Source organism: Arvicanthis niloticus, chromosome 5 (assembly GCF_011762505.2).
Source record: "Arvicanthis niloticus isolate mArvNil1 chromosome 5, mArvNil1.pat.X, whole genome shotgun sequence".
Taxonomy (NCBI): Eukaryota; Metazoa; Chordata; class Mammalia; order Rodentia; family Muridae; genus Arvicanthis; species Arvicanthis niloticus.
In genome coordinates this window covers 29650070-29675240 of record NC_047662.1, presented here as the reverse complement: position 1 = coordinate 29675240, position 25171 = coordinate 29650070, and the positions used below count along the sequence as shown (strand labels likewise).

At 45.9% G+C, this 25171-nt stretch overlaps 2 protein-coding genes and 1 long non-coding RNA gene across 10 annotated transcripts in view; 2 read left to right on the top strand and 1 right to left on the bottom strand.

Annotated features, from left to right (window-relative positions):
• Inpp5b (inositol polyphosphate-5-phosphatase B) overlaps nt 1-5300 on the top strand; it is a 61746-nt gene extending 56446 nt beyond the window's left edge. For 7 of the 8 annotated variants that reach the window (XM_076934230.1, XM_076934225.1, XM_076934223.1 and 4 more), the window contains 4 exons: nt 1946-2030; nt 2384-2511; nt 3543-3654; nt 4488-5300. In XM_076934230.1, coding sequence (XP_076790345.1) covers nt 1946-2030; nt 2384-2511; nt 3543-3654; nt 4488-4603 — 441 coding nt within the window. In that variant the 3' untranslated portion in view covers nt 4604-5300. The remainder of the gene's footprint in view (nt 1-1945; nt 2031-2383; nt 2512-3542; nt 3655-4487) is intronic. The other variant, XM_076934226.1, reaches the window with a different exon arrangement.
• LOC143442351 (uncharacterized) lies at nt 4564-6224 on the bottom strand. The gene is made up of 2 exons (XR_013110457.1): nt 5923-6224; nt 4564-5029 (listed from the first exon to the last, which is right to left on the bottom strand). It is a non-coding gene; the product is annotated as an uncharacterized LOC143442351 (long non-coding RNA).
• A 73-nt stretch (nt 6225-6297) lies between these two features.
• The window catches only part of Mtf1 (metal regulatory transcription factor 1), a 45937-nt gene continuing 27063 nt past the window's right edge, over nt 6298-25171 (top strand). Inside the window, 4 exon segments of the mRNA XM_034501990.2 lie at nt 6298-6434; nt 8233-8688; nt 23747-23985; nt 24894-25025. Of these exon segments, the coding sequence (XP_034357881.2) occupies nt 8284-8688; nt 23747-23985; nt 24894-25025 (776 nt within the window). The 5' untranslated portion in view covers nt 6298-6434; nt 8233-8283.

Here is a 25171-nt window from a genome sequence, read left to right as displayed (position 1 = left end):
CTCAAAGCTGTTGGGTTTTGTTGTTGTTGTTTTAAGATTTATTTATTTATTTTATGTATATGAGTACACTATCGCTCTCTTCAGACACACCAGAAGAGGGCATTGGATCCCATTACAGATGGTTGTAAGCTACCATGTGGTTGCTGGGAATTGAACTCAGGACCTCTGGAAGAGCAGTCAGTGTTCTTAACTGCTGAACTGTCCCCTCAAGGCCATGTTTTTAGGTATTCTAATCTTGCAGCCAAATATATTTCTATTTTCTCTCCTTCCCCTTTCCTCTCCCCTTCCTCTTCTCCCCTCCCTACTCCTTTTCCCTACCCTTCAGTGCCAGGGATCGAACTCAGGCCCCATGCATGTTAGGCAAGAGCTCTCTACTAAGGTAGACTTCTAGCCTAGCAACATATGTTCTTAGAATATTCTGTTCTCCATTTAATTTCAGTTTTTCGAGATAGAGTCTAATAGCACAGTCTGGCCTTGAACTTGCTATGTAGCTGAGAATGACTGAACTTCTGATTCTGATTCTTCTGCCTCCACTTCTGAATTGCTGAGGTTACAGCTGTGCCCCGCCTCACTCGGTTTATGATGAGATTACAGCTGTGCCCCGCCTCACTCGGTTTATGATGAGATTACAGCTGTGCCCCGCCTCACTCGGTTTATGATGAGATTACAGCTGTGCCCCGCCTCACTTGGTTTATGCAGTGCTGGGGACTGAACTTAGCTTTATGCATGCTAGGCAAGTGCTCTAACAACTGAACATTATTTCCCAATTATTTATGTTTTTGAGATAGTAGTTCACTATGTAGCCCAGGTTAATGGCAAATTCACTAGCCCAAAGACTAGCTTTGAACTCATGATCCTCTTGCCCCAGCCTCCTGTGTGCTAGAACTGTAGGTGTGTACCATTGTGCCTGGACCTTTTCACATGTCGGCCTCTGCCCCATGCCCCATACCCCCACCCCCCACCGATTTTGCAGTATCCCAAGCTGTGTTCTATTTATCCAGTTGCTTCATTTAACTCTTGTAGCATCCTCTGAAGGAAACAGATACCCTGAAAGTTGAGTAATACACAATAATGGGGGGATTAATTTTTTTATATTTTAAAAATTGAAAATTTAAAATACGTTGTATGTGTATGCATACTTTATTATGATTATGATTATTTTAACCCTGATATTGCTGGAACCCTGGGCCTTAGCTCTCTACTAAAAGAATGTACCAGTGAGTTACACTCCTAAGCCCCAGAGTTCACTTTCATAAGCAATCTGTCTTCTGTGTGCATCTTTCAGATGTAACTTGTGAGCAATACATATAATGTTGTTGTTATTAATAGTTACATTGGAGCTGGAGAGATGGCTCAGCAGATAAGAGCACTGGCTGCTCTACCAGAGGTCCTGAATTCCCAGCACCCACATGGTGGCTTATGACCATCTATAAAGGGATCTGATGCCCTCTTCTGGCATGCAGGTGCACATGCAATTGAGCGCTCATACATCACATACATACATACATACATACATACAAAATTATGTTGTAGTATTCTGTTGCTTTATGAAACAAATCATCCAAAGTATCTTGAGACTAATGGAAATGATGTTTACTGACATATTTTTATTTGCATATATTTACATAGACCTAGAGATCTTTTTAGCCTTCCGAATCTCATTTTGTTGTTGTTTATTTTGGCTGAGGATCAAAGTAGCTTTTCCATCTTATCCATGGCGTGTATAACACCTCAGGCTGCAGCTCTGCGTGAGTTTTCTCTTATACTGGATCTTGTCTTGTGTAGTCTGGCCTACCTATAGTCTTATAACGTATGCCCAATGGCCTATGGTAACAACAGCCCCAGTGACATTGTCTCACTACACAGCTGCATTCTGGGCTCAAATGATATGGGTGACTCAGTTTATTGAGAAAATTATTGTTTTGTGTCTTTCTCCCCTTTGCAGGAAGATCTGTTTCAGCAGCCAGGCCTGAGGCCAGAGTTTGAGCATATAAGGGACTGTTTAGATACTGGAATGATTGATCACCTCTGTATCCTTCAGAAATGTGTATGTGCATGTGGGAGTATGAGAGTTTTTAAAAGAGAGAAGAATATCTCAAAGCCTAGGTCTGCTGTTGTAACCTCAGCTAACAGGTTCTACTCACTCAGCACCTGTCTAGAGAAGACATTATATCTATAAGCAGTCAGTGTAGCTAGCAGGAGCTCAGGAGAGCTGGGGTCACTTGACAAACAACATGGTCCCTTTGAGATTTAAGACGTGGGCTGGCATCCTAGCTCTGAATAGAGCCTGACTGAGCAGGCATCACTTCTGGCACATGCTTGCCCCTGTGCCTCATCCTACCCAAGGGCAACACTGTCACTGTTCCTTAACATAGGGCCAAAGGCGCTAACAACCATTCTGTGGCCGAAGCCTTGCTGCTTTTCCTAGAGAGCCTGCCAGAGCCTGTCATCTGTTACAGTGCCTACCATAGCTGCTTGGAGTGTTCTGGCAATTACGCAGCAAGCAAACAGGTGAGGGAAAGCGCTGAGCTTCAGCGTGCACACGAGCTTGTCCTGGGCACATGAAACCTGGCAGAACAGTGTGACAGCCTCTCTCGTGCAATGACTTGGAAGATGAACGTCATTCCTTCTCAGACCTGCTCTTCCTCTCATGTCCCTGCTGCTTTTAATAGCATCACCCTTAGTTCCAGTGACTCAACCCTGAAACTTGAGTCATTTCTGATTCCTCCCTCTCCTCACCTCCCACGTGCCCAGTCCCATTGATCCATTACTTCTCCGCTCTCTCCCATCATTGCTCTGCTTACTTGGGGCAGTGCCCTGTGCTCTTGCTCCCTCTCCATCCATTTTGCATGCTACAAGGCCTCTCCCTGTGACTCAGTCTGACCTGAAACTCAGTATGGCCCAGATTGATCTCCAATTCACCATCCTTCTGCCTCAGCCTTCCACGTCCTGGGATCACCAGTGTTTATCACCACACCGAGTTCCATGATTGACAGGATCATGTAGAATAGTTGCCAACAGTACAGGCTCCAGCACCTTCACTTAATCCATTTCATCTGAGTATCTTGTGGAACCTACCTTTTCCTAGCTCCAGCTCCCCAGCTGATGCTGTTGTGCAGATATGTGGGCAATTCATTGGATTCTGGCCTGGATAACCCTTCCAAGCCTGATGCCCGTGTGGCTGTAGGTCCCTGCCAACTCTGACAGCTCGTGCTCTTCCTACTCAACACTTTGCTTTCTCTTGCCTTCTCTGCCTCTGACAGCCTAATCCTTGCTGCTACAAATCTAGTTTTGTCTTATATTCAAGACCCAGCTAAAATATCTTAATTCCCTTAAGTCTGAGTTTTTAGTTTTAGAAATGCGACTTGTAAATTTGTATAGCATTTGACCTTTGTTCCCTTTGGATACTTATGCCAAGTGGTGAGTGATCAGCTCTGTGTGCATTCTTACATTTGTAACAAGACATGTTCTCAGTTCCTGGAATACGATGGGCACCTTGTCAAGTGAGTGAAGCTGCAAACTCCACCTTCTCCCTCTTCCAGGTCATTTCTACTCTCCCCACCTTCCACCAAAATGTCTTCAACTACTTGATGGCGTTTTTGCAAGAATTGCTGAAAAATTCAGCAAAAAATCATTTGGATGAGAATATTCTAGGTAAGTGACCAAGTGTCAGACAAGCATCTGCACAGAGTCATGGAGAAAGGAAGCTGAATTACTACTCACCGCCCTTCAGTCTTCTCTTGCTCCCCCACACCCCCAAGCTCTGAGTAAGGTTTTTTTGTTGTTGTTGTTGTTGTTGTTGTTTTGGTTTTTTTTCGAGACAGGGTTTCTCTGTGTAGCCCTGGCTGTCCTGGAACTCACTCTGTAGACCAGGCTGTGTTTTTTAACTTTTAAAAGGTGGTCAAGTTATGTTGCTGCAGCTGGCCTCATCAGGTCTTCCATCATGTTTGCATGGCAAGCACTTAACTCCATGAGCCGGCTCCCCAGCCCCTCTTGATTTTCTGAGGCAGCCTCTCACTGGATAGCTCTGCCTGGCCTGGAACTGAAGAGTGGTAAGAATACAGATATGTGCCACCACACCCAGCTGTTTGTGTTTTCAAGAAGAAAATACCTTGACATAGCAGTGCCTGCCTTTAATCCCAGGTCTCAGGAGGAAGAGACAGGTGGAGCTCCTGAGTTTGAGGCAGCCAGGTCCTGCCAAAAAAAAAAAAAAAAAAAAAAAAAAAAAGCCGGGCGGTGGTGGCGCACGCCTTTAATCCCAGCACTTGGGAGGCAGAGGCAGGCGGATTTCTGAGTTCAAGGCCAGCCTGGTCTACTGAGTGAGTTCCAGGACAGCCAAGGCTATACAGAGAAACCCTGTCTTGAAAAACCAAAAAAAAAAAAAAAAAAAAAAAAAAAGAACGCTTGAGGTAGCCTGTTCTCTCTCTCTCTTAGCCAACCTAGTCCAAGTTGCTAAATGGCATTTTCTGTTTCTCCCATGTGCACAGCTAGCATATTTGGCAGCTTACTGCTCCGAAACCCAGCTCCTCACCAAAAGCTGGACATGGCAGAAAAGAAGAAAGCCCAAGAGTTTATTCACCAGTTCCTCTGCAGTCCACTCTGAGCCTCAATACTCCTCTCTTGTTTTCCTCAAGCCAGCCACGATTGTCAGCCCTACCTGTTTCAGCTCAAGAACTGCCTTAAGATGGTCTGAGGCCAGCTGGAAGAATGGCAGCTACCTGTTTCTTGAGCCTCGACCTGCCCCTGGCCCATGCTGTTGGCTAACACACTCATGCTGACTTGTGAAGACATCGGGGAGATCCACCCTAATAGAACTGACGTTCCATGTTCAACATTAGTTATTTAACACAAATAGATCTCTATTCATTTTTATTTAAAAAGTTTTAAGTAACTGTACTTTGCCTTATTCAACCTGCCTCCAGGTCATGCAGTCAGCAAGTTTCTCATATCCCATGCTGAGCATCTCACCGTCAGATACTTGGTCCCTGAAGGAGAATGGGCTGGACAGCAGGACTCTGCTCAGATGTTCCTGGATAAAAAAAAAAAAAAACAAAAACAAAACTTTTAGCCATCCCAGATGGTTCCACTGTCCAAGCTGAGGACATGTACATGCATAGGACAACTGTCCCCTTTCTACTCGACTTCAAGCCCTCTCAGTCGCCCCTAAAAGCACTGAAGAAAGGAGGTTCTGGTGAAACAAGTGGGATTTTGTAGGCTATCCAGTCCTCCCAAATGTATATAGTGCATCACCTCTCATATATGTAATATATTTTAATGATAAATGTATTTTTAACAGTGTTGACTATGTTTCTTCTTCTTCTTTTTTTTTTTTTAGTTATGTGTATGTGTGGTGGTGGTAGTGGTGTTACATGCATGTGTCAGTGTGCTAGGAGAAGCCAAAGGCTCAGATCTCTGTGAAACTGGAATCACAGGCAGTTGTGAGCCACCTAATGTAGGTTCTGGTTTCGAAAGAACTCTCAGGTCAGAGCAGTTAGGTGGTCTTAACCATTAGTGTTCTCTTCCCCCATTCCCCTCTCTCAAAAGATGGTAGTTCCTGGCAGCTAGTTCTTTGTGGCTTAAGAGCAGAGTAGCTGGTCTGGGACCAAAGGGGCATGTGGCATTTTGGTGCGTGAGAGTCACTTATTCAGCCTTACTCGGGATGGCACAGGATTTTGGGCCTGAACCCTGATCTAGTCTATAAGGGCTCTGCTCCAACTTAAACGTTCTAGAGAAGTCGTTCATGGGCTAAACAAGCAGTAGCTTATGTGAGGGTCTAATAATTACGTTTACAGGAATATAATAGAAGCACAAGAAAAAAAAATCTCTTCTTGGGCTTTGAAATACTGCTACCAGCTAGTGGTTTAGAGGTCCGTAGGTGGCGCTGACCCTCCCTAGAGCAAAAAAAAAAAAAAAAAAAAAAACCTCCTTAAGGTTGGAACCGCTAGCTCCGGTCGGCGCGTGAGAACGGGAGGCGTCTGGAGCGCTCTGCGTTCGGGATCCGGGGGCCTCTATGCGTACAGTGGGGCGAGAAGAGGGATGCCGCGGGCCGCCCTACGCATCTAGAAGGTGGTGGCTGACTGCATTTTTCCTGCTGCAGCTGTGGACGCAGCTGGGGCTGAGAACACCTCGATTTCATGGCTGATGTCGCGTATTCTCCCGCGCCCGAGACAGCCTGCGCCCTACGGTCAGCTTCCCCGCGCGGCACGGGAAAGCCAGACTCTGCTCGCTCCGCCCACAGCCTGCTGGTTAGAGGCGCGGTCTCAGCCCTGGATAGCCGAAGCCAATCACGAGCAGTAGCGGGCGCAGGGATCCGCCGGCCTCTCCTTCCTCCGGAAAGCGGAAGCGGAAGTGACGCCAGGGACAGGTGGGGGCAATCATGGTGCCGCTGGGGAGGGGAGAAGCTGTCGCTGCCGCCGTTGCCGGGAGCCGCGGAGGTAAAAGCAGAAGCTGGACTTGGCTGGGGCTGGAACTACTCGGGGGGTGCGGGACTTGGGCTCCCTGCCGAAGCCATTCCCGGTTGAGACTTCATTCCACTCACCCGAGGGACCCCACCCCTTCTCCGTTTCCATGGGGATGGGTATCCAGCCCCCCTTCTCTGTTTCCATGGAGACCCGGACCCTGCCCCTCTTCGCCCAGCTCGTAGCCCCCAGACTGCCTCGGGTTTTTTTAAATGTAGCCCTGGACTACGGGTGCTTTCCCGGTCTGGGTCCTCCTGCCAGTCTCTCAGGGGTGCTCGGTTCGCAGTCTTCGGCCACCCTCACACCTCCTGGTCTTGTTACGGAAAGTTGGTCTCTGCGTTACCGCCGAAGGTGCCTGGGCAGCCCACCGGGGACTCTTATCTCTCCTCTCAGATACAGAGAAACGTGTTTTTCTGGGGTTGCGTAAGCAAGGTTCGGGCTGGTTCCTCTCAGATTAGATCTCTTGACCTGTGTCTGGTAACTAGCTCGCCTTCTTGTCACTCTGGCTAGTAGAGGCTCACTTGCTGACTCTGAGCAAAAGAGAAAGTGCAGAACCAGGTTGAGAACTAAGTGATGTGCTGGTTATTTTAAATTCTCCTTTTGTGTCTGCCAAACCCACATTTGTAGAACCTGTGTGTTTTCGGGTGAAGGAGGAATCACCATTCCAGACCATGAAAGCTTCAAATTTGGTAATTTCCTCAAGAGACTGTCTTCAAAAAGAGTCTTGTCATTCATTTACTGATATTTCCTGATCTCCTCGTGTCAGTATTGCTTATGTTAGGGACTGCCTTTCGGACCAGAAAGCCTAGTCACTCTGTACAAGCATACTCTCTGGTCCATATCATATTTTAGGATATAAATAATTAAAGTGACTTGCATTAGCTATTCCTTATTAGGGTTTAGCCCCTCCACCCCATGTGTTCCAGAAATGACAGAAGGAAGCCACCCTCTTTCTACTGTTTGACAGGATTGTACTTTACCTGCAGTTTCTCTGTATGAAACAGGAACCACTGGTCCCACTGTAGAAAGACAGGCACAAAAAGATTGCCCAAGCAGTGAAGAGCAAAAGGAGGATTTGTAGGTGATCGTGTTCAGAGCGTTGTTTCTGCACCACCAAGTCCTTGAGGCTGTGTACTGTCTCACAGTGTGACTGAGGGGGAGGGCTTTCGGATGGGGGTGCCTCACTTAAGGTTTATAGCGACTCTTGCTTTAAGCAGCCACCTGTTTGCTCTTTTATCTTCATTGGCTGCATGGATCCATCTTTAAAGTATGTGACAGTAACTCACATGTAGAAGGTCTTGTAAATGCTAACTTTGAATTGGGGTGTGTGGGGAGATTTGCTTTTTCCTGAACAGTGGCTGATTGTGTCAGATTTTCAAGGAAGATAATTTTATTTTTGCTTTGGTTTGCCTCTGTGTGTGTGTGTGTGTGTGTGTGTGTATGTTTCACTGTATATCTCTGGTTCAACTGGAAGTCAGTGAGATCCAGCTTACTCTACCTCTCAGGTGCTGGGGTTAAAGACATTCATCACCTAGATTGCTCTCTGTCTTTTTGTTTTGGGACAGGGTCTCACCACTAACTTTGGTTAGCCTGACTTGATATGTAGACATTGCTGGCCTTGAACTCACAGAGGTCTGCCTGCTTCTGCCTCCTAAGGTCTGGGATTAGCACTTCGGTTTGCTGTTTAAAATGAGGGAAAATGATCCCTAAGGATCACTTGAGGACGTGGGTGGGTCTTGTGCTGCGGTTCTAACTCTGGTGTTCTCCCTTGCAGAAAGGCCATTACCTTTTCATTTCTCACAATTGGGCTGAGCACAAGTGAACCATGGGGGAACACAGTCCAGACGACAACATCATCTTCTTTAAGGGAGAGGAAGATGACCTAACCCCGCATGATAAGATGCTCAGGTTTGTGGATGACAACGGACTGGTGCCTTCCTCATCTGGAACTGTTTATGATAGGACCACTGTTCTTATAGAACAGGACCCTGGCACTTTGGAGGATGATGAAGACGATGGACAGTGTGGAGAACACTTGCCTTTTCTGGTGGAAGGTGAAGAGGGCTTCCTAATAGATCAGGAAGCAATGTCCCAGGGTTACGTACAACACATTATCTCACCAGATCAGATTCATTTGACTATAAACCCTGGTTCCACGCCCATGCCAAGAAACATTGAAGGTGCGACTCTTACTCTGCAGTCGGAATGTCCAGAAACAAAACGGAAAGAAGTAAGTAAAGCCGCAGCTGACGGCGCAGTGTGGCTTTGGGGCAGCTCCTTCCACAGCGCGCTGGCAGTTTTAACTGGGGGTTAAAGGAGCTCCTGGGCGTAGAGTCTTCTGTAGTCTTGCCTGTCAACAGCACAGCCGCTTCCCGTTTTGTTGTGACTGCTTTCTAGAACTTTCGGATTGTATGGCCACATTGTAATTGAGGAATACTACATTGTAATACCTCAGATTTTCCTCTCCACATCATAAATAAAGTAGAAATTTCACCAAAGTGAATTCATGTCTATACTGTGAAAATAACAGCGTGGCTTCTCTGATAGCCAAGTGACTAGATTGGTGTGTAATACCTAGAACTGGCTCGAAGTGATTTGTTTGGAGATGCCTGTAGGAATATGCTTTGTTAATTTAGTGGGTATTCAATGGATAGTAAAGGGAAATTTTTATAATTCAGGCAAGAAACCACAAATGAGATCAGGTTAGCTAAAGGTTGTCACATTCATGTTCATGAACTGTGGATGCCGTAATGCTTGGATACTTCATTCAGGATAGCTTGGAAACTGTAAAGATTGTAGTTGTGCATTTGAATGAATAAATGATATGGCTCAAAGATAGTGAATGGTAAACAGCATCCAGGAACTAGTGCAAGTTAAAAACCAGGCCACTGCAGTTACAGTGCTGGGGACTGATGTCAGGTACTGTCAAGCAGAAATAGGCTGAATTTTTTGATGCAATGAATGCTTGTACAAATGACTTACTCATGACATTTGTCTTTTCCTTTTTAACCTTAGAAATCCCAGCGGTAAGGCCGCTAAGGGTGGAGTGCCTTGCCTACCATACACAGGGGGTGGGGAGGATTGAGCTTTAGTACCGCAAATAAATGAATAAGTAAATAAATACCTCAGAGCTGTAAATACCTTAGGAAAAATATCATGTCCTTCCTCCCAGTGGCCAAAGCAATCTCTCTCGCCTTGCTGATTCTGTCCTTGGGTCTGTGCTTGAACACATCCAGCATGGTAGGAGCACAGGTTTTTATGGCTCAGTCCAGTGCATTTGTTGGCCCACTCTGATAGCTGAGAAGCGTTTGCTTGCACAGGACTAAAGGCTGCCCTTGTGTACTGCTCTGGCCCAGTTCTGTCCTGAGAACCGTTCTTCTGTGGGGCAACCTCACATACTTAAAAGTCCCATCATGGGTTTTGGTACAAGCTGGCCTTCTACACTCAAATGTCTTTCTGATGGCATTTCCTCCCAGCCTCTCATCAGTTTGGCTGCCTTTAACTGAAGGAATTCCAGTTTTCCAAAGTCCTTTTAAAATCCAGAGTTGAGCATGATCTCCCGAGAGTGAGTCAGCCTGGCCAATCCTGTGGCTCTTATCTCTCTCTTCATCTGGACACTGATCCACAATGACTCGGTCATCTGTGTTCTATTATCAACATCTCACTCTTGGCTTGTGCTTGGAAACCTCTAGAAGAGTGGTTCTCGGCCAAGGGCAGTTCTCCTTTCGGGAGACATTTGATTGTCACAATGGGAGGTGCTAACTGGAATCCCTAGGTAGGGGCTAAAGATTCTGGGAGACATTCTCTAACACTCCGGACAGCCTCTGAAAAATACTTACCCCAGACGTCCACAGAGTTTGGATAGAGAACCCTGGATTGTGGGTATAGCTGTCAAGTTGTGTGCTGGCGCGGGTAGACAGACTTGTAACCCTTTGGAGTGTCTCCATACTGACCTCTTCTTGTTGGTTTCAACCCAGTATGTAAGCTTGTGGGGGTTCATCTGCCTTCAGCTGACTCTGTTGCTGCTGCTCTTCTTTCTGAGATGTCTCACGTATCCCAAGCTGGCTTCCAGTTTGCTGTGTGGTTAAGGTTGACCTTGAACTCCAGATCTCCTCCCTTCCCCTTTCCAGTGCCAGGATTACAGGCATGCACTGGCCTCACAAACGTGTGTTGAGCAAGGCACTGCAGGTGATGGCAATTTGATGGCTGTAGTGTGAACATCAAAGTGGTGGATGTGAAGTGTGCCAGTGAAGTATTTGGGAGCCGTGTGGTCAGGCAAGGCCTCAAGGTGCTACTGTGTTCAGTTATGAGAAAAGCAGGGCATGAGTATTTCTGAGAGATGCGGACAACGTCAGCAGGGAAAGGGAGGTAGAAACAGAGGTTCCTTTCAAGAAGCAGCCAGCTATCCCCCTTAAAACAGAGTTAATGCATATATGGTTTTTTTGTGTTTTAAACAGTCTTGCTGTGCAGCCCAGTCTCTTTCAAAGTGTTGATCCTCCTGTTCCCCTCGTGCTGGGATTATAGGCATATACCACACATGGCCGGCGCACTTTTCTGCAAAGAGTGAAATAGTAAACTTTCTTGTCCTTACCGACTACGTGATCTCTGTTGCAACCAGTCAACTCTTCCATTATAACACAGTATCAGTTATAGACAGTGCATTTGTGGGCTGTGGGTGGAGCCCAGTCAGGATATCATGCCACAAGGCCCTGGGTTCCACTTCTGACAACACTGTAAAACAAAAAGATGATATGTAAACATACATGCTAGCCAGAAAAGACTTAACTGGCTGTAGTTTGTTAACCCTTGGACTAGAATTCAGAGAGTAGCAGAGAATACGGATGGAAAGATAGCAAAGATCCAACTCTAGAAAGCAGGGAGGGCTCACTGAGGGCTTGTGCTGTTTTAGAAGCAATGGCAGACTTGAGGATTTGGAAGCCAGGAGTAACACGATTAGCATTTTAGAGCGTAATGGTGCGCACCTTTAGTCCTAGCGCTTGGTAGGCAGAGGTTGAGGCAGGTGAGTCTCTGTGAGTTTGAGGCCAGCCTGGTCTACATAGTTCCAGGACAGCCAAAATTATATAGTGAGACCCTGTTTCCAAAAAACAAAACCAGTAGCATTTTAGGAGGAGTGCTCTGGCAGTGGGCAGGGAGCTGGGAGGCAAAGAAAGCCAGGAGTTAACGGCCTGCTAGAAGACACTTGAGTTTTGTTTAACCGATGGAGGAAAGACTCTAAGACTGGAGAAACTTGGTATGCTCTTGGAATTTGCCTAAGGTGTCCCAAGTCGAAAGTCAATCTTAGGTTTTTAGTCTAAGTCCTTGATGAAAAGATTCATCAAGACTGACTAGGCATGACGGAATACTTCTTGCATTTCTGCACTCAGGAGGCAGAGACAAGTTGATCTCTTGAGTTCAAGGCCACTCAGGGCAACAACACAGTGAGATGCTTTCTCAAACAAAGATTTTTTTCCCCCTCAATGTGTTGAGTTGCTGTTGGTTGATGAGTGGGTGAAGAGCCTACCATGGTGGATAGCTTCAGACGTGCTCAGGCTGCATGCTGAGGACAGAGTGGCTCCTCCACCCTTACCTCCTACATCTTAACGGTGAGTGAATCTGTTTGTTAACAAGAATTGGGTCAAGAAGAGGGAAGTTCGGTGAGGAAATGAGTAAGTTTGGTGCGGTATTGAATGTGTAGCCCTTGGGAATAAGGAGCACAGGGTGAGACCCACTAGAAATGTAGGACTGGAGTCAAGGAAATGACAGATCCTCAATCCCTGTGGGGCAGCAGTGTGAACAAGGGAGATGCTAGGGTCTGGAGAGAGAGAGAAAGAGAGAGAGAGAGAGAGAGAGAGAGAGAGAGAGAGAGAGAGAGAGAGAGAGAGAGAGAGAGGGAGGAGACATAAAGAGACAGATAGAACAGTAGTCAAGGGGGTGGGTGGAATGTGCCATTCTGCGACTTCCTGTGTGACCTGAAGAGGGACTGAGGAGCCAGAGAAGATTCTGTCTCTTGCTCTGCTGCCACTCACATTTTGAACCCGCCTTCAGGTGAGCCCAGGGTGCAGAGCGTTTGAATGAGGGAGAAGGGAGCTGGGATGAGAGAACAGGAAGCAGGAAGTGGGAAGTTTTTGTTTTGTTTTTCAAGTTTGATACTTGGAAGAAAATAAAGCGTTGAGATAGTAGTAGCTCACAGGCATTGACACTTTTAAGTTTAGACAGTTGGAGCTGGGTGGGTGTGGTGGCTCATGCCTTTAATCCCAGCTCTGGGAGGCATATGCAGTTCAAGCCAGCTAGAGCTGCATAGTGAGACCCTGTCTCTAAACTAATTAATTAATAAGTTAATTAATTGAAACCGCAAAAGTTTGGACATAGTTTAGGACCCAGCTTTAGACTACCTTAGGTTAATGATTACTGTATGAGTGTTTGTGATGAGCACATGTTTGAGCAGACCCATACTGCTTCAGAACTTATCAGGACATTTGATTTGGTAATAACTAAGAAAGAAGAAAATAAAGAATTTTCTAAATGCTGTAAGCTAATGCTAGAAAACATTTTCCAGGGGATTAGTAGAGGTAGAGCACTTTTTTTTTTTTTTTTTTTTTTTTTTTTGGAAATGCTGACCTAGGCAGAAGAGAAGATGGGAGGGAGAGGGGGATTATGCAATCTGATATTAGCTGTCCCTTTCCTGTTTTGTGCTCCTTACCAATTAGTTGCTTCTGTTTGCAAGCCTGGCTTGCCCCCAGTGGTTTCTTCAGGCCATTTAATCACGAACAGGGCAGGATCAAGGATGCTATGAACTTTTTGCCAGTGACTATGGGTGTATCATCGTACAGGTTCTTCCCTTCAGTTTTAACATCTTATACATGAGATCTAGGTAGAAGGTTCTATAAGCTAGACTTCTTTTGAGTTGGGTCCTTATCCTATAGTCTAGGAATGGCCTCAGATTGCAGCAGTGTCTTGAGGTCTGAGATTAGAGACAGGAACCATTGGGTCAGTTTGTAAACTAGCATCAGGCTCAGTAGGTTTGGGGCTGCAGTGGGGATCAGGAAGGAGCACAGCGTGGCCCTAGTCTCTGGAGGCCAAACTTGCCTTCCAGAAGTGCCCTCTTACCTCAGTCATTGATTGACAGTGCTTTTATTTTGGCTTCCAAATCCACTTAGTCAGCCTGAGGAAGCCAGTGTTTACCGATGATAACAGCTGCATGATCTTTAACCACTCTTGTCCCTGGAACCTGTTTTAAGCCTGGCCTTTTTTGCTGCATGGCATTCACGGATCCTGCCCTTGAGAAATGGAACCCTTTGGTAACTACTCAGTCTTCTTGGCTTCCTAAGCAGCTTAGTTTCTCAGTCAGATGTTAGCCTGACTTTCCTGTTTATCCCCGATCGTTCCTTTGTCTCCTGTAGTGTGCAGTTGGCTTTATTGATTGCTTTATTATTATTATTATTATTATTATTATTATTATTTCATCGTGCTTGTCTTGCACAAAACCAAGCCAACCAGAACCTTGCCACATATACCATTCTCTTCCTACCACAGGACCTCTGGGCACCCTGACTCTTCCTTCACAAAATGGGTTCTCAGCTTTACTGCTGTCTCCCTGCTGATTGGTAGCTTTGAGAGAGAGGTTCCGTCAAAACATTGTCTTTCTGCTCAAACACTACCCATATACTTGAGGGCTTCCCCCTCCAGGTTGCTAAGAAGCTGTTCCTCTGATGGGTTCAAGTGGTCCGTGGTTCCCCAAACTTTCTTGCATCTCTGTTTTTCCAGAAAACCTGCTAGGAACTGTCCAGTTGCCTGCTTACCTCCTCTGTCAGCACCACAGTGGGAAACATAAAGCATCCTCTGCTGTTACCAACCTTTCCCTCTTCACTGCTAAATAGTCAGGAGGGCTCGTAGGCCAGATATTCTCCATGATGCCCTAAATATTCCATGTATAATGAAACAAAAAATAATAAAGCGATCAGTAAGTCAGGGGCACACTAAAGTAAACCAAGCACTGACTGGGAAAGAATGGCCTTTCTTGCAAGAAGCAGGTGCAGTGTTCTCTGAATTTTGCTCCTAGGTATTGCAGAGATTGGAGTGCCATCGGAAGCATTCCAAAAGGAGGAAAGACATCTTTCTCTTGCCTAGTCTTCCTCCTCCTCTTCTTTTTTTCTTTTTTTTTCTTTTTTTTTTTTTTTTTTTTAATTTTAGATTAAAATTTTTGTTTGGTTTTGTGGGCTTGTTTGTTTGTTTTTTTTGAGACAAGATCTTTCTATGTAATTCTGGCTGTCCTCGAGCTTGCTATGTAGACCAGGTTGGCCTCAAACTCATAAAGATTCTCTTCGTCTCAGCCTCCCAAGTAAAGGTGTGAGCCACCACACCGAGCTGAATTTTCTTAGCCTGACAGATTTTAAGTGAGAATAAATGGGTTAGAGGTGGCAAGCCCTGTGCCCACAGTGCCAGCCCCTCGAGGCTAAAGCAGAAGCTTGCCATGAGTTTGAGGCTGGACTGGGCTACATGGTACTTTCCAGGCTCACTGAGTTACAAGGAGAAAGCCTGTCCCAAGTAAACAAAAGGAAGCAAGACAGAAGGAAGGGGGTTTGACCCTAGTGTCCAGAGCCTTTTGACAGTTTGCCATCTGTTTTATGACTGATTCCAGTCTCGTTCCTCAGTGGCAATCCTCGGGGAGCGGAGCCATGCGCTCAGAGCCAGGGTATTCAGCTGCGCTGCAGGGGTACCACCCACCTTCCACTGCACACCGTGGTTCATTTCTTCACAGCTCCCTGTTCAACTCCCACAGGACTGCCATTGAGAAGTAGGACAGAAGAGCCTGTCACTGACTGAAAGTGTAGCGCTAAGGATCCATTCATTTCCCTCCAAGGTTTGACTTAGCCAACTTTTGCCAGACGTTAGTACTGAGAACCCTCTGGAGCACAGAGAACGGCAGAAAACTGGTGGCTTCCTGTGACCCTGTTGGAGTCCAGAGCAGAATGTTAGCTCCCTGTGCCACCAAATGAAGCCAGTTTGTCAGCGTGTCTCCTCCATGTTAGTATATGTGTTGCTTGTCTTTCTGTCCCATCACAGAGGCCCTCTGGCCTGGCAGAGAGACATGTTGGTTTTATGTCACACAGGTCTTTAAAGTTGGTACCGTAGGAGTTCCGGGTCTTAAGCTGCTATTTTATGTGGACTGTGTTAGGTACTGCTGGCATCTTGTTCTTGTGATAGAGGGAGAGAGTACTTGAATTGTAAGTGCTCTTTCCTTATTTAAATCAAGCTTTTTTCCAAAAATGGTTTCTTTGAAAGATGATTTCAGCTTTGGCCTCATCTTTGTGTTCTAGTGTGTACTAGCTATGCAGACCCAGACAGGCTGCTCTCCTTCCTCATTTGTAAAATGGAAATAAAAATATCCCACTGTGTCGTTCTGTGAAGATTCAATGAGATTTAGATACTGTGAACTGTACACCAATATATGCCTGAGACATCAGGAACCATGTCTGGTAGGCCAGTTGTTTGGTTGTATGTCCTCTTGCTTTTTCTTTCTCACCTGTTCCCAAAGGTTCAGAGGTCATCTCCAGTTTCAGAAAGGTTAAACATGTCGAGGCTTCTTTGCTAGAAACGGTTTTAGGAAGCATGTTCTCCTTGAGACGAGCTGTAAATTATGTTTGGAGCCAGGTGTCTTTGAATCCCAGCACTGAGGAGGCAGAGACTGATGAATCTGTCACAGCCAGTCTGGTCTACATAGTTAAGGCTAGTTGAAGCTTTGTCTTAAAAGGGGGCAGTGGAGGCGGGGCATGTGACTGAGTTCTGGGAGAGCTCACAGACACTTGATAACCAGATCTAATAAGCTGAACTTTCATATTAACATCACTAATGGTGGGCTGTTTGTATGTTTTTTGGGGCTTGTTTGAGGGGAGCTGGGAATTGAGCCCAGGGTCAGATAATGTTAGGCCAAGGCTCTACCACTAAGCTATACCTCCGGTTATCTTTTTTTGTTTTTGTTTTTAACTTAAGTTTATTTCTATGTATGAGTATTTTGCCTGCATGTGTGTCTATGCCTGGCACATGGGGAGGCAGAAGACACCTGATCGCCTGTAACTAGAGACAGCCTGTTGAAAGCCACTGTGTAGGTGATGAGAATTGAACCTGGCTCCTCTGGAAGAGCAGTCAGTCCTCCTAACTCCTTAGCCATCTCTCCTGTTCCTCTTTGAAGCTTTTTATTTTATGTACATATGTGTATGTTCTCCCTAAGTTGTTCTGGCTGGCTTTGTACTCACGCTGTAGTATAGGGAGTGTTGAACTGCAACTTCCTTTCCATGTCTTCAGATCAGCCATTAGACCAAGCTTTTAACTGTGTTATAAAATGAGGGTGTTCATGGTCCCCAAGCAGAAGTCGGTGAACATCAGTCCTCGTCACAAGTAATCTTTTACTCTCGTTATTGGCTTCTTTAATTTCCTTGTACCAAGCCACTGAAAGTTACTCCCATGGTGGACATTTGGGGCACTAGTATCCTACAGCTAAAAGTGAGGGCTTAAATATAAGTCTATATTTTACCCTTTGAACAACTATAAAATAGATATTGTTAGTTGGCATTTTACAGAGGAAAAAAACCTGAAGCATAGAAACAACTAGCTGTCATATCCCCAGTGCTGGACGGCAGAGACAGGAGGGTCCTAAGTGTTCTCTGGCTATAGAGTCTGAGAACTCCAGATTCAATGAGAAATGCTGTCTCAAAAAATAACGTGGAGAACTGGTGGGTTGGACACACCTTTAATCCCAGCACTTAGAGGCAGAAGCCGGCAAATCTCTGAGTTTGAGGCTAGCCTGAGATACATAGTAAGACTCTGTCTGTAAATATGCAAGATAGAGGACAATACCTGATGTCAGCCTCTGTCTTGTGCATGCTCATGCACATGTGGACACACCCTCATATACATATACCCCATGAGCACACACCTGCAAATAGAAGCATCCACCTTTCAAGTGGTGAAACAGAGACTCGAATCCAGGACTGTCTGATGCTGAAGTCAATGCTTTTTATGATAACACACCAGTTTACAAAGGTGGTACTCAAGACATAGGCTTGTTGGCTGATAACAGGGCTGAGAAATGAAAGAGCAAGTGGGTGTCCTTAGTTCTGCACGGGAGGAGGGATGAGGTGTCAACATAGCCTTCGAAAGCAACAGACGGATGAATTCAGCTCTGGTAGGCATTGAAGAAAGGGAATTGATTATTCAGAGCACTTAGACTTGTGATTTGGAGTTTTGGTTGTCTGTTTGGAATAGAAGAAAGCAGTGCTATTATGGAGAGCAGTGTTGCCATGGGGAGAAGGGCCAGGACGTCACAAGTGACGGAGAAGAAAGGACAGAGTTTGATGTTTTCCCCCCTGGGTTTTTTTTGTTGGTCTTTTTGTTTCTCTTGTTTAGAGACAGGATCTTGCTATAGTACAACCATCGCTAGCCTGAAACTTGCCATCTAGACCAGTCTAGCTTCAAAGTTAGGGCAATCCTCCTGCTTCTGCATCTGCCTTCTGAGTGCTGGGATCAAAGGCTTGCACCGGCACCCTCAGTCAGGAAAGTGGGTTCTGTAGCTGTAACCACCAGCCAGTCATTTACTTATGAGTGTTCGTCTGCTCTGGGCGCAGAACTCCCTCTCTCTGTTGTAGAATTGAGTTCTCTCCGGCTCCCTTTTTCTTCCAGCAGAAGTCTAGGCTTTTTTCACTCTGACTTTGAGGAGCTTTGTCATCTGAAGTTCTTTTCTGCCTGGGCTCATCTGCACCTGTCCTCCTTTGCCCCTGTCGCCTGAGCTCTGTGATCATCCTCGCTAGATGTTTCTGTTTTAGAACCCTTCAGAACACTCTGCAGCTCTCAGCCATGCTCATGCCCCCTGGACATTCGTGGTGTTACACTCAGTGCTTAGTGAACTTGCCCAGGCCTCCCTGTACTCCTTAGCAGAGTCCCCCACAACTGTCTGAGGCCACGTGGGAAAATTAAAGTCAGCTTTAGAATTTTGAGGTTCTTTGAAAAACACGTTTTCTTCATGTCCAGTGGAGTCTCTAGTGACATTATGTTCCTATGACAGATAGTGTCATTCATTTGACAGGCAGACTACTTGTGTGTGACCCTTCCCTGCAGTCTTTGCATTCAGCTGGGCATCTCCTTCCTAGGTAAGCTCGCTGTAGCCAAGCCTCAAATCCTGTGTTTGCATATTGCCCTAGTGTGCTCAGTAGCCGTATCTGTGCAGCTCCTGTGATTGAGGAGGTGACCGTGTTCCTGCCTGTCCTCATTCTTCTCCTTGACAGCAAAGGCCACTGTTGTTGTTGTCATCGTTGTTTGCACCAAACAGTATAATCCTGGAACACAATTCTTCAAATGCATAAATGCTGACTTTTAGTCTTATTTAAAGGTACGTGATATACGTTGTAATATCTCTCCTTTGTAGCCATGACGACACTGCAATTTTTTTCAACTTCCTGCTCTGATCCCATTTGAGGAGGTTTAGATTTCCTTTTGTGTGAAATTTGTAGCTGCTGTAAAGTAATTTTAAAAGATACTCAATGATGATGTCCATTTATTATTTCCAGATGAAGTGAGAAGTTGATTGTTTATTCAGTTTATTATTGGGAGAAAAGGCATCTAGTACCTAATACCACTTTTTTTACTTTTTACTTTTTTCTTTCTTTCTTGCCTGCCTGCCTCCTTCCTTCCTTCCTTTCTTTCTTTCTTTTTTTTTTTTTTTTTTTTTGGTAGGATTTTTGCCATATAGCCCAGGCTGGCCTTGAACTTGAACTTGTATCAGTCCTCCTGCCTCAGTCATTCTCCTGAGTGCCACCCACCTGCCATAACTGACTTCTGTCCTCTCTACCTTTCAGTACCTTTCCAGTTGGGTGCTTTCCTCACTTTCTGTCCTTGGCCTCTCTCCCTTTCTCATCTGCCAAGTTTTCCTGAAAGCATAGTTGGCTGAATGCTCACATTCTGGCCACGGCCCTGCTGTCCCCACACTAGTGCTGTGGCAGAGAGACTGAGGTCTTAGTTAACAGTTGGTGGTCTTTGCTACATTTGACCCAGCTGACATCCTACCCAGAACTTCCTTTCCTGCACAGTAGTCTTGGGGTTTATTGCATATGTATGTGTATGGTGGAGTATGCTGTCCACGTATATCCACGTGTATAAGTGCGTGTGTGTGTGTGCGTGTGTGTAAGTGCATGTGTGTATATGCGCGTGCCCAAAGTTGATGTCCAGTGTCTTCCTTCACTCTGCACTTTACTGAGGCAGCATCTCTCACTGAAGCTGGAGCACACTGAGTCCAGCTTGTCTAGTTAGCTGTCTTCCCTTGGCGATCCCATGTCTACCTCCAGAGTCCTGAGGTTATGATGCCCTGTCCCTCTCCAGTGGCCATGTGGCTTTTATTTGGTTCCAGAATCTGAACTCTGGTCTTTTCAACTGCACAGCAAAGCAAACACCTCACCCACTGAAACATCTCCCCAGCCCACCACCTAAGAATCCAAGAATCCCTCACTACTTTGCTAGCAGTAAGACTTGCTGGGTTTGTTTCATTCATTCATTCAAAATATAAATGGAGTGAGTGCCACTTTTACACAAGGCTAGTCTCTGAGGTTGTCAGTGAACAAGATAGCTACAGTCCCTGCTGTCATGCAATTTAAGTTTAGATGAGAAGCAGTCATTCATTCATTTAATTCAGTAAATATGATGAAAATTATTTCATCTTAATTGTAGCTTGTATTTTAAAGAAAAGGTAGTGTCTCTTTGCCGGGGATTACTTCTGGAAACACTACTTCTTATGTTAAGGGCGTGCAGTGTTTGCATGGAGCCTGTGTACATTCTCGTATATACTTTAAATATTTAAAACATTTATTTGTGTGTAAGCACATGTGGTGGTCAGAGGTCAACTTTGTGGGTTTGTTTTCTTCCACTTTTACATGTGTCCTAGTGATTGACTTGACAGCATCTATCACTGAGCCATCTCGCTGCTGGCCTCCTGTGTCCTCACAACGGATTTATTAATACAACGTAGACGCTTTAGACGTCGTTTAGGGATTAATAGGCAGTTCTGTACACATTCAGCACGGGCACTTTTTTTATTGTAAATATTTTTAGTCCATAGTTGGCTAAATCCATGAATGCAGATCCCCCAGACTCAGAGGGCTGGTTGCCCAGGGAGCTGTGAGGGCCTAGAGTAAGCAGGCCTGTCTGTCACACTGGGATCTGGGGCTCAGGACCAGTCAGGGAGAGGCCCTTGAGGGGGGAACAGCCAGTGGAGGAGCAGGGCAGGGAGTGAGAGGGGGCATTCCATTGCCTACTGCCATCTCTTACAGCAGTGGCAGCTGCTGTGGCAACCAAAGAGTGACATTCTGCTCTTATCTCTCACCACTGTGATGGACCTTATGATGGAGACAGTCCCTGTCCTTACCCTTCAGGGATGGTTTTACAGTTTCTGTTGGTAAAGTTAGTACATATTCATGAGAGGATAATTACTAGTGTAAGTGAGGTGTCAGGTGTGTGGCAAAGGTACATAATACTGGCTTTTAGAGAAGGGCACTGTTGTGTGGACACGGAAAGGTTATGGAGGACCTGGGAGGTCTGAAGACTTGAATTAAAGCAAGAGTCTCGGAAGCCAGGAAAGGAACTAGACCTTTTCGGTGAAGGGAAAGAACACATGCAAGGAGGTGGGAACTGAGACTCACTGAGGACCAGCGTGCTGTGGCGAGTAACTCTAGGCTGGACGTTCTGAGTCATGTAACAGACAGAAAGTGTAGGAAGGCCCTGGGAATACCCTAACTATCCTGCCTAGACACTGGGACTCTATCTGGGGAGAGGCCATGTCAGGCATTGTTTTAGAATTGTTCTGTCAGTGACTTCAAAACTAGGCACCAAGACATATGTCTGATTGACTGAGTTCAGGGAATATAGAGTGTGACCTGTGTGGCCGTGAGAGGCTCACCATGAATACATGAGCAAGCACTTGTGTAAGGTCCTGCTAGGAGTTGGAGAGAGGAGAGGAGGAGAAGGGGTGGGGTAGGAGGAGGAGTCAAGGCCCCTCCCATCCCTATCTAGCCAACTAGCTGACAGGCTCAATCCCGTTTAAACCCAGTTTGTTTTCCTGTATGTAGCACTAGAGCAGTGGTCTCAGCCTGTGGACCTCGACCCCTTTGGGGGTGGGCCAGCTCTTTCACAGGGGTTCCTGAAAGCTATCGGAAACACAGATACTTACATTATGACTCATAAAGAAGCATAATTACAGTTATGAAGTAGCAGTGAAAATAATGTTATGGCTGGGGGTCACCACCGCATGAGGAACTGGATTAAAGGGTCGCAGCGTTAGGAAGGTTGAGAACCACTGCATTAGAGCTAAGTAAGAATGCTGTTTGAGGGGAAGGGTTGTTGAGTTGTTTGTTTGGTTCATGGTAAGGGGGCGGTTCAAGACAGGGTTTCTCTGTGTAGCCTTGGCTGTCCTAGAACTCACTCTGTAGACCAGGTTGGCCTCTAACTCAGAGGTCCACTGCCTTTGCCTCCCAAATGCTGGAATCAAATGTGTGCACCACCATGCTTGGCTAATTTTTAATTTCTTCCGTGTATGTGTATGAGTCCAGGAGTGCCAGGACCTGGCCACAGGTCCTCTGCAAGAACAGTACATGCTCTTAACCATGGAGAATCTGTTCCACTCCTGAGAGTGGTTTTTATTTGTTGTTTTCTGTAAGGATTGGACCCTCAAGCATGCTAGACAAACACTGAGCCTCAACTCAGGCCTCTGACTGTACATTGTTAAAGAAAAGCTTTCGGGTAACCCAGACTGGTTTCAAACTTCCTGTGTAGTTATGATGACGGAATGACCTTGGATTTCTTACTTTATTTTTGAGGTGGGATCTCACTGTGTAGCTCTGACTGGCCTAGAACTCTTAACCAGACTGACATCAAACTAGAAACCATCTGCTTCTGCTTCCCAAGCACTGGGTTTAGGGTGTGTGTAACCACGCCTGGCCAACCTTGAACTTTTGATCTGAAGTGCCAAGATTGTTGACACACCCAGTTTATGTATGTCTTATTGAGGATAGAACCCAGGGCTTCCTGCATGTTGGGAAAGCACTCTCTACCCACTGAGCTGTACCTCGGCCCAGTTCTTGCATTTGTATTTCTTTTTTAAAAATCAAAATAACATTTTATGACATGAAAATTATATGAAATTCAAACTTCAGTGTCTGTTTATGGACATTCATATTTTGGGGACATGGCAGTGTTTGGTCATTTGCCTGTGACTACTTTAACATGGAGGTCAAGGCTCGTGTAGTGACAGGGACCATAAAAACCAAAATATGTCTCTTTGACACTTGAAAGGAAACTGTTCACCCTTACCATCACCCATTCTTTGATCACCCATCCTTTCTGAGACAGAGTGGCCATCTCTTCCTTGAGGCTTTGTCCCTCCAGCCAGGCTTTATTTTGTTATCTCTGTGCCAAGAGCAAACCCAGGGTTCTCATCATGTCTGCCTGTCTGTCTGCCTTTCCTTCCTTCATTCCTTCTTTCTTCCTTTCCTCCCTCCTTCCTCCCTTCCTCCCTTTCTTTCTTTCTTTCTTTCTTCCTTCCTTCCTTCCTTCCTTCCTTTCTTTCTTTCTTTCTTTCTTTCTTTCTTTTTGTGGTGGTGATGGTGGGTCAAGATGGTGGGTTTTGTCTAGCCCTGGCTGTCCTGGAACTCCCTCTGTAGACCAGGCTGGCCTCGAATTCACAGAGATCCACCTGTCTCTGCCTTCTGAGAGCTGGTGTGCATTACCACTACCTGGAAAATTATTCCTAATTCTTACAACAGTTCTTATTTTATTTTTAAAATTCATTTTTATTATTTTTAGTTACTGTGTGTGAATATATGCAGGCAAGTGCAGGTGCCTATGGAGTCCAGAGATGGAAGATCACCCTGGAGCTGGAGTTATAGGCAGTTGTGAGCTGCCTGATTGGATTCAGAGAATGGAACTTGGGTCCTCGGCAAAATAGTGTGTGCTCTTAACTGCCATGCCTCCAGCTGCTTACAACAGCTTTTATAAAGATAGACTTAGGGCTGGGGTTGTAGCTCAGTCAGTCAAGTGATTGCCAGAGTTCACTCATCAGCACTGCATAAAAACCTAGCTGTGGCGATACATGCAAGTAAGCACTCAGAAGGTGGAGACGGGAGGATCAGAAGGTTAAGGGCTACAGGCTTGCTGTCAGCTTGTGCTTCATGAGACCCTGTCCCAGGATGAAGAGGTGAGACCCTGGGCAGTTGTTTTTCCCTACTGATGAGGTATCCCCTGTCCTCTGTCAGGTAAAGCGGTACCAGTGCACCTTTGAGGGATGCCCTCGCACCTACAGCACAGCAGGCAACCTCCGCACCCACCAGAAGACTCACCGAGGAGAGTACACCTTCGTCTGTAATCAGGAGGGCTGTGGCAAGGCCTTCCTCACCTCCTACAGCCTCAGGATCCATGTGCGAGTGCACACAAAGGAGAAGCCATTTGAGTGTGACGTGCAGGGGTGTGAGAAGGCGTTCAACACACTGTACAGGTCAGCCTCTCTGTTCACACTGTACAGGTCAGCCTCTCTGTTCACACTGTACAGGTCAGCCTCCCCATACACACTGTATAGGTCAGCCTCTCTGTTCACACTGTACAGGTCAGCCTCCCCGAGGCCCTGCCAAGCCTCCCGGCTCTGAGCTGTACAACTCTCTCCATGCATATGGCAGCTTTTGGAACTTTGAAGAGCATAGCTATACTCACCTGCTTAAAATGCAGTCAGTACTTACTACTTAAGGACATCGTACCATGGGTTGGGTGGAAGTGTTGGCACAGATATGTAAATTTGCATCTCGAGGAGTGACATCATGCCCTTGGGATTTTAGTGGTTGGGGTAGAGTAGTCTTTCCATTGGCACAAGGTTAGGTTGGCACAAACCTCTGAGATAACCTTCTATCCGAGGGGGGTGGGAAGGTGCCCATTCGATGGCTATGTCTTTTTTCACATTTGTGTCAGGAGACTTATACAAATCTTTAATATTAGGCACAAAATAGCAAAATAACAGTAGCTAAGACCATACCATTCAAAAAGTTCCTGCTCTTGTTTGGTGCTGGAAGCCAAGCAGATTTAGGCCTGGTTAATGCTTGGCAAGCCTAATAACAACGGCTAACCTTGATGCGTACACTATGCAAAGGCATAATTCTAAATGTTGGTCCCAAGAACAGCTGCTAAGTAAACAGAAATAGGTATACGGTCCTGGCTAGTAGTTCAGGGCCAGGACTTTAGCCCAAAGGAGTCTGTCTCTGGTTACTGTTCATTTTCATTTCTCTTTGAGTGAGTTTCGGATGCTAATGTGCTCTGATACAGCATTCTGGTGCACCTGATCCTACTGTGATAGGCGGACACTGGGAGGCTCTGTGCTACATTCTGTAAGGAGCATTTCTCTGGGACATTTTGCAGGTTGAAAGCACATCAGAGGCTTCACACAGGGAAAACGTTTAACTGTGAATCTCAAGGCTGCAGCAAATACTTCACCACACTCAGTGATCTGCGGAAGCACATTCGAACCCATACAGGAGAAAAGCCATTTCGGTAGGTCTGGCTGCTTTCTGTCTGTCACCCGGCAGGTCTCCGCTGGGGATCTTGGTAGGCTCTAGGAAGTTTTCACTGTAGGAAGAAAACTCCTTTACCTGTTTCCTTGCCACAGGGGAGCTCTGACCAACTGCTGCGAGTCGGAG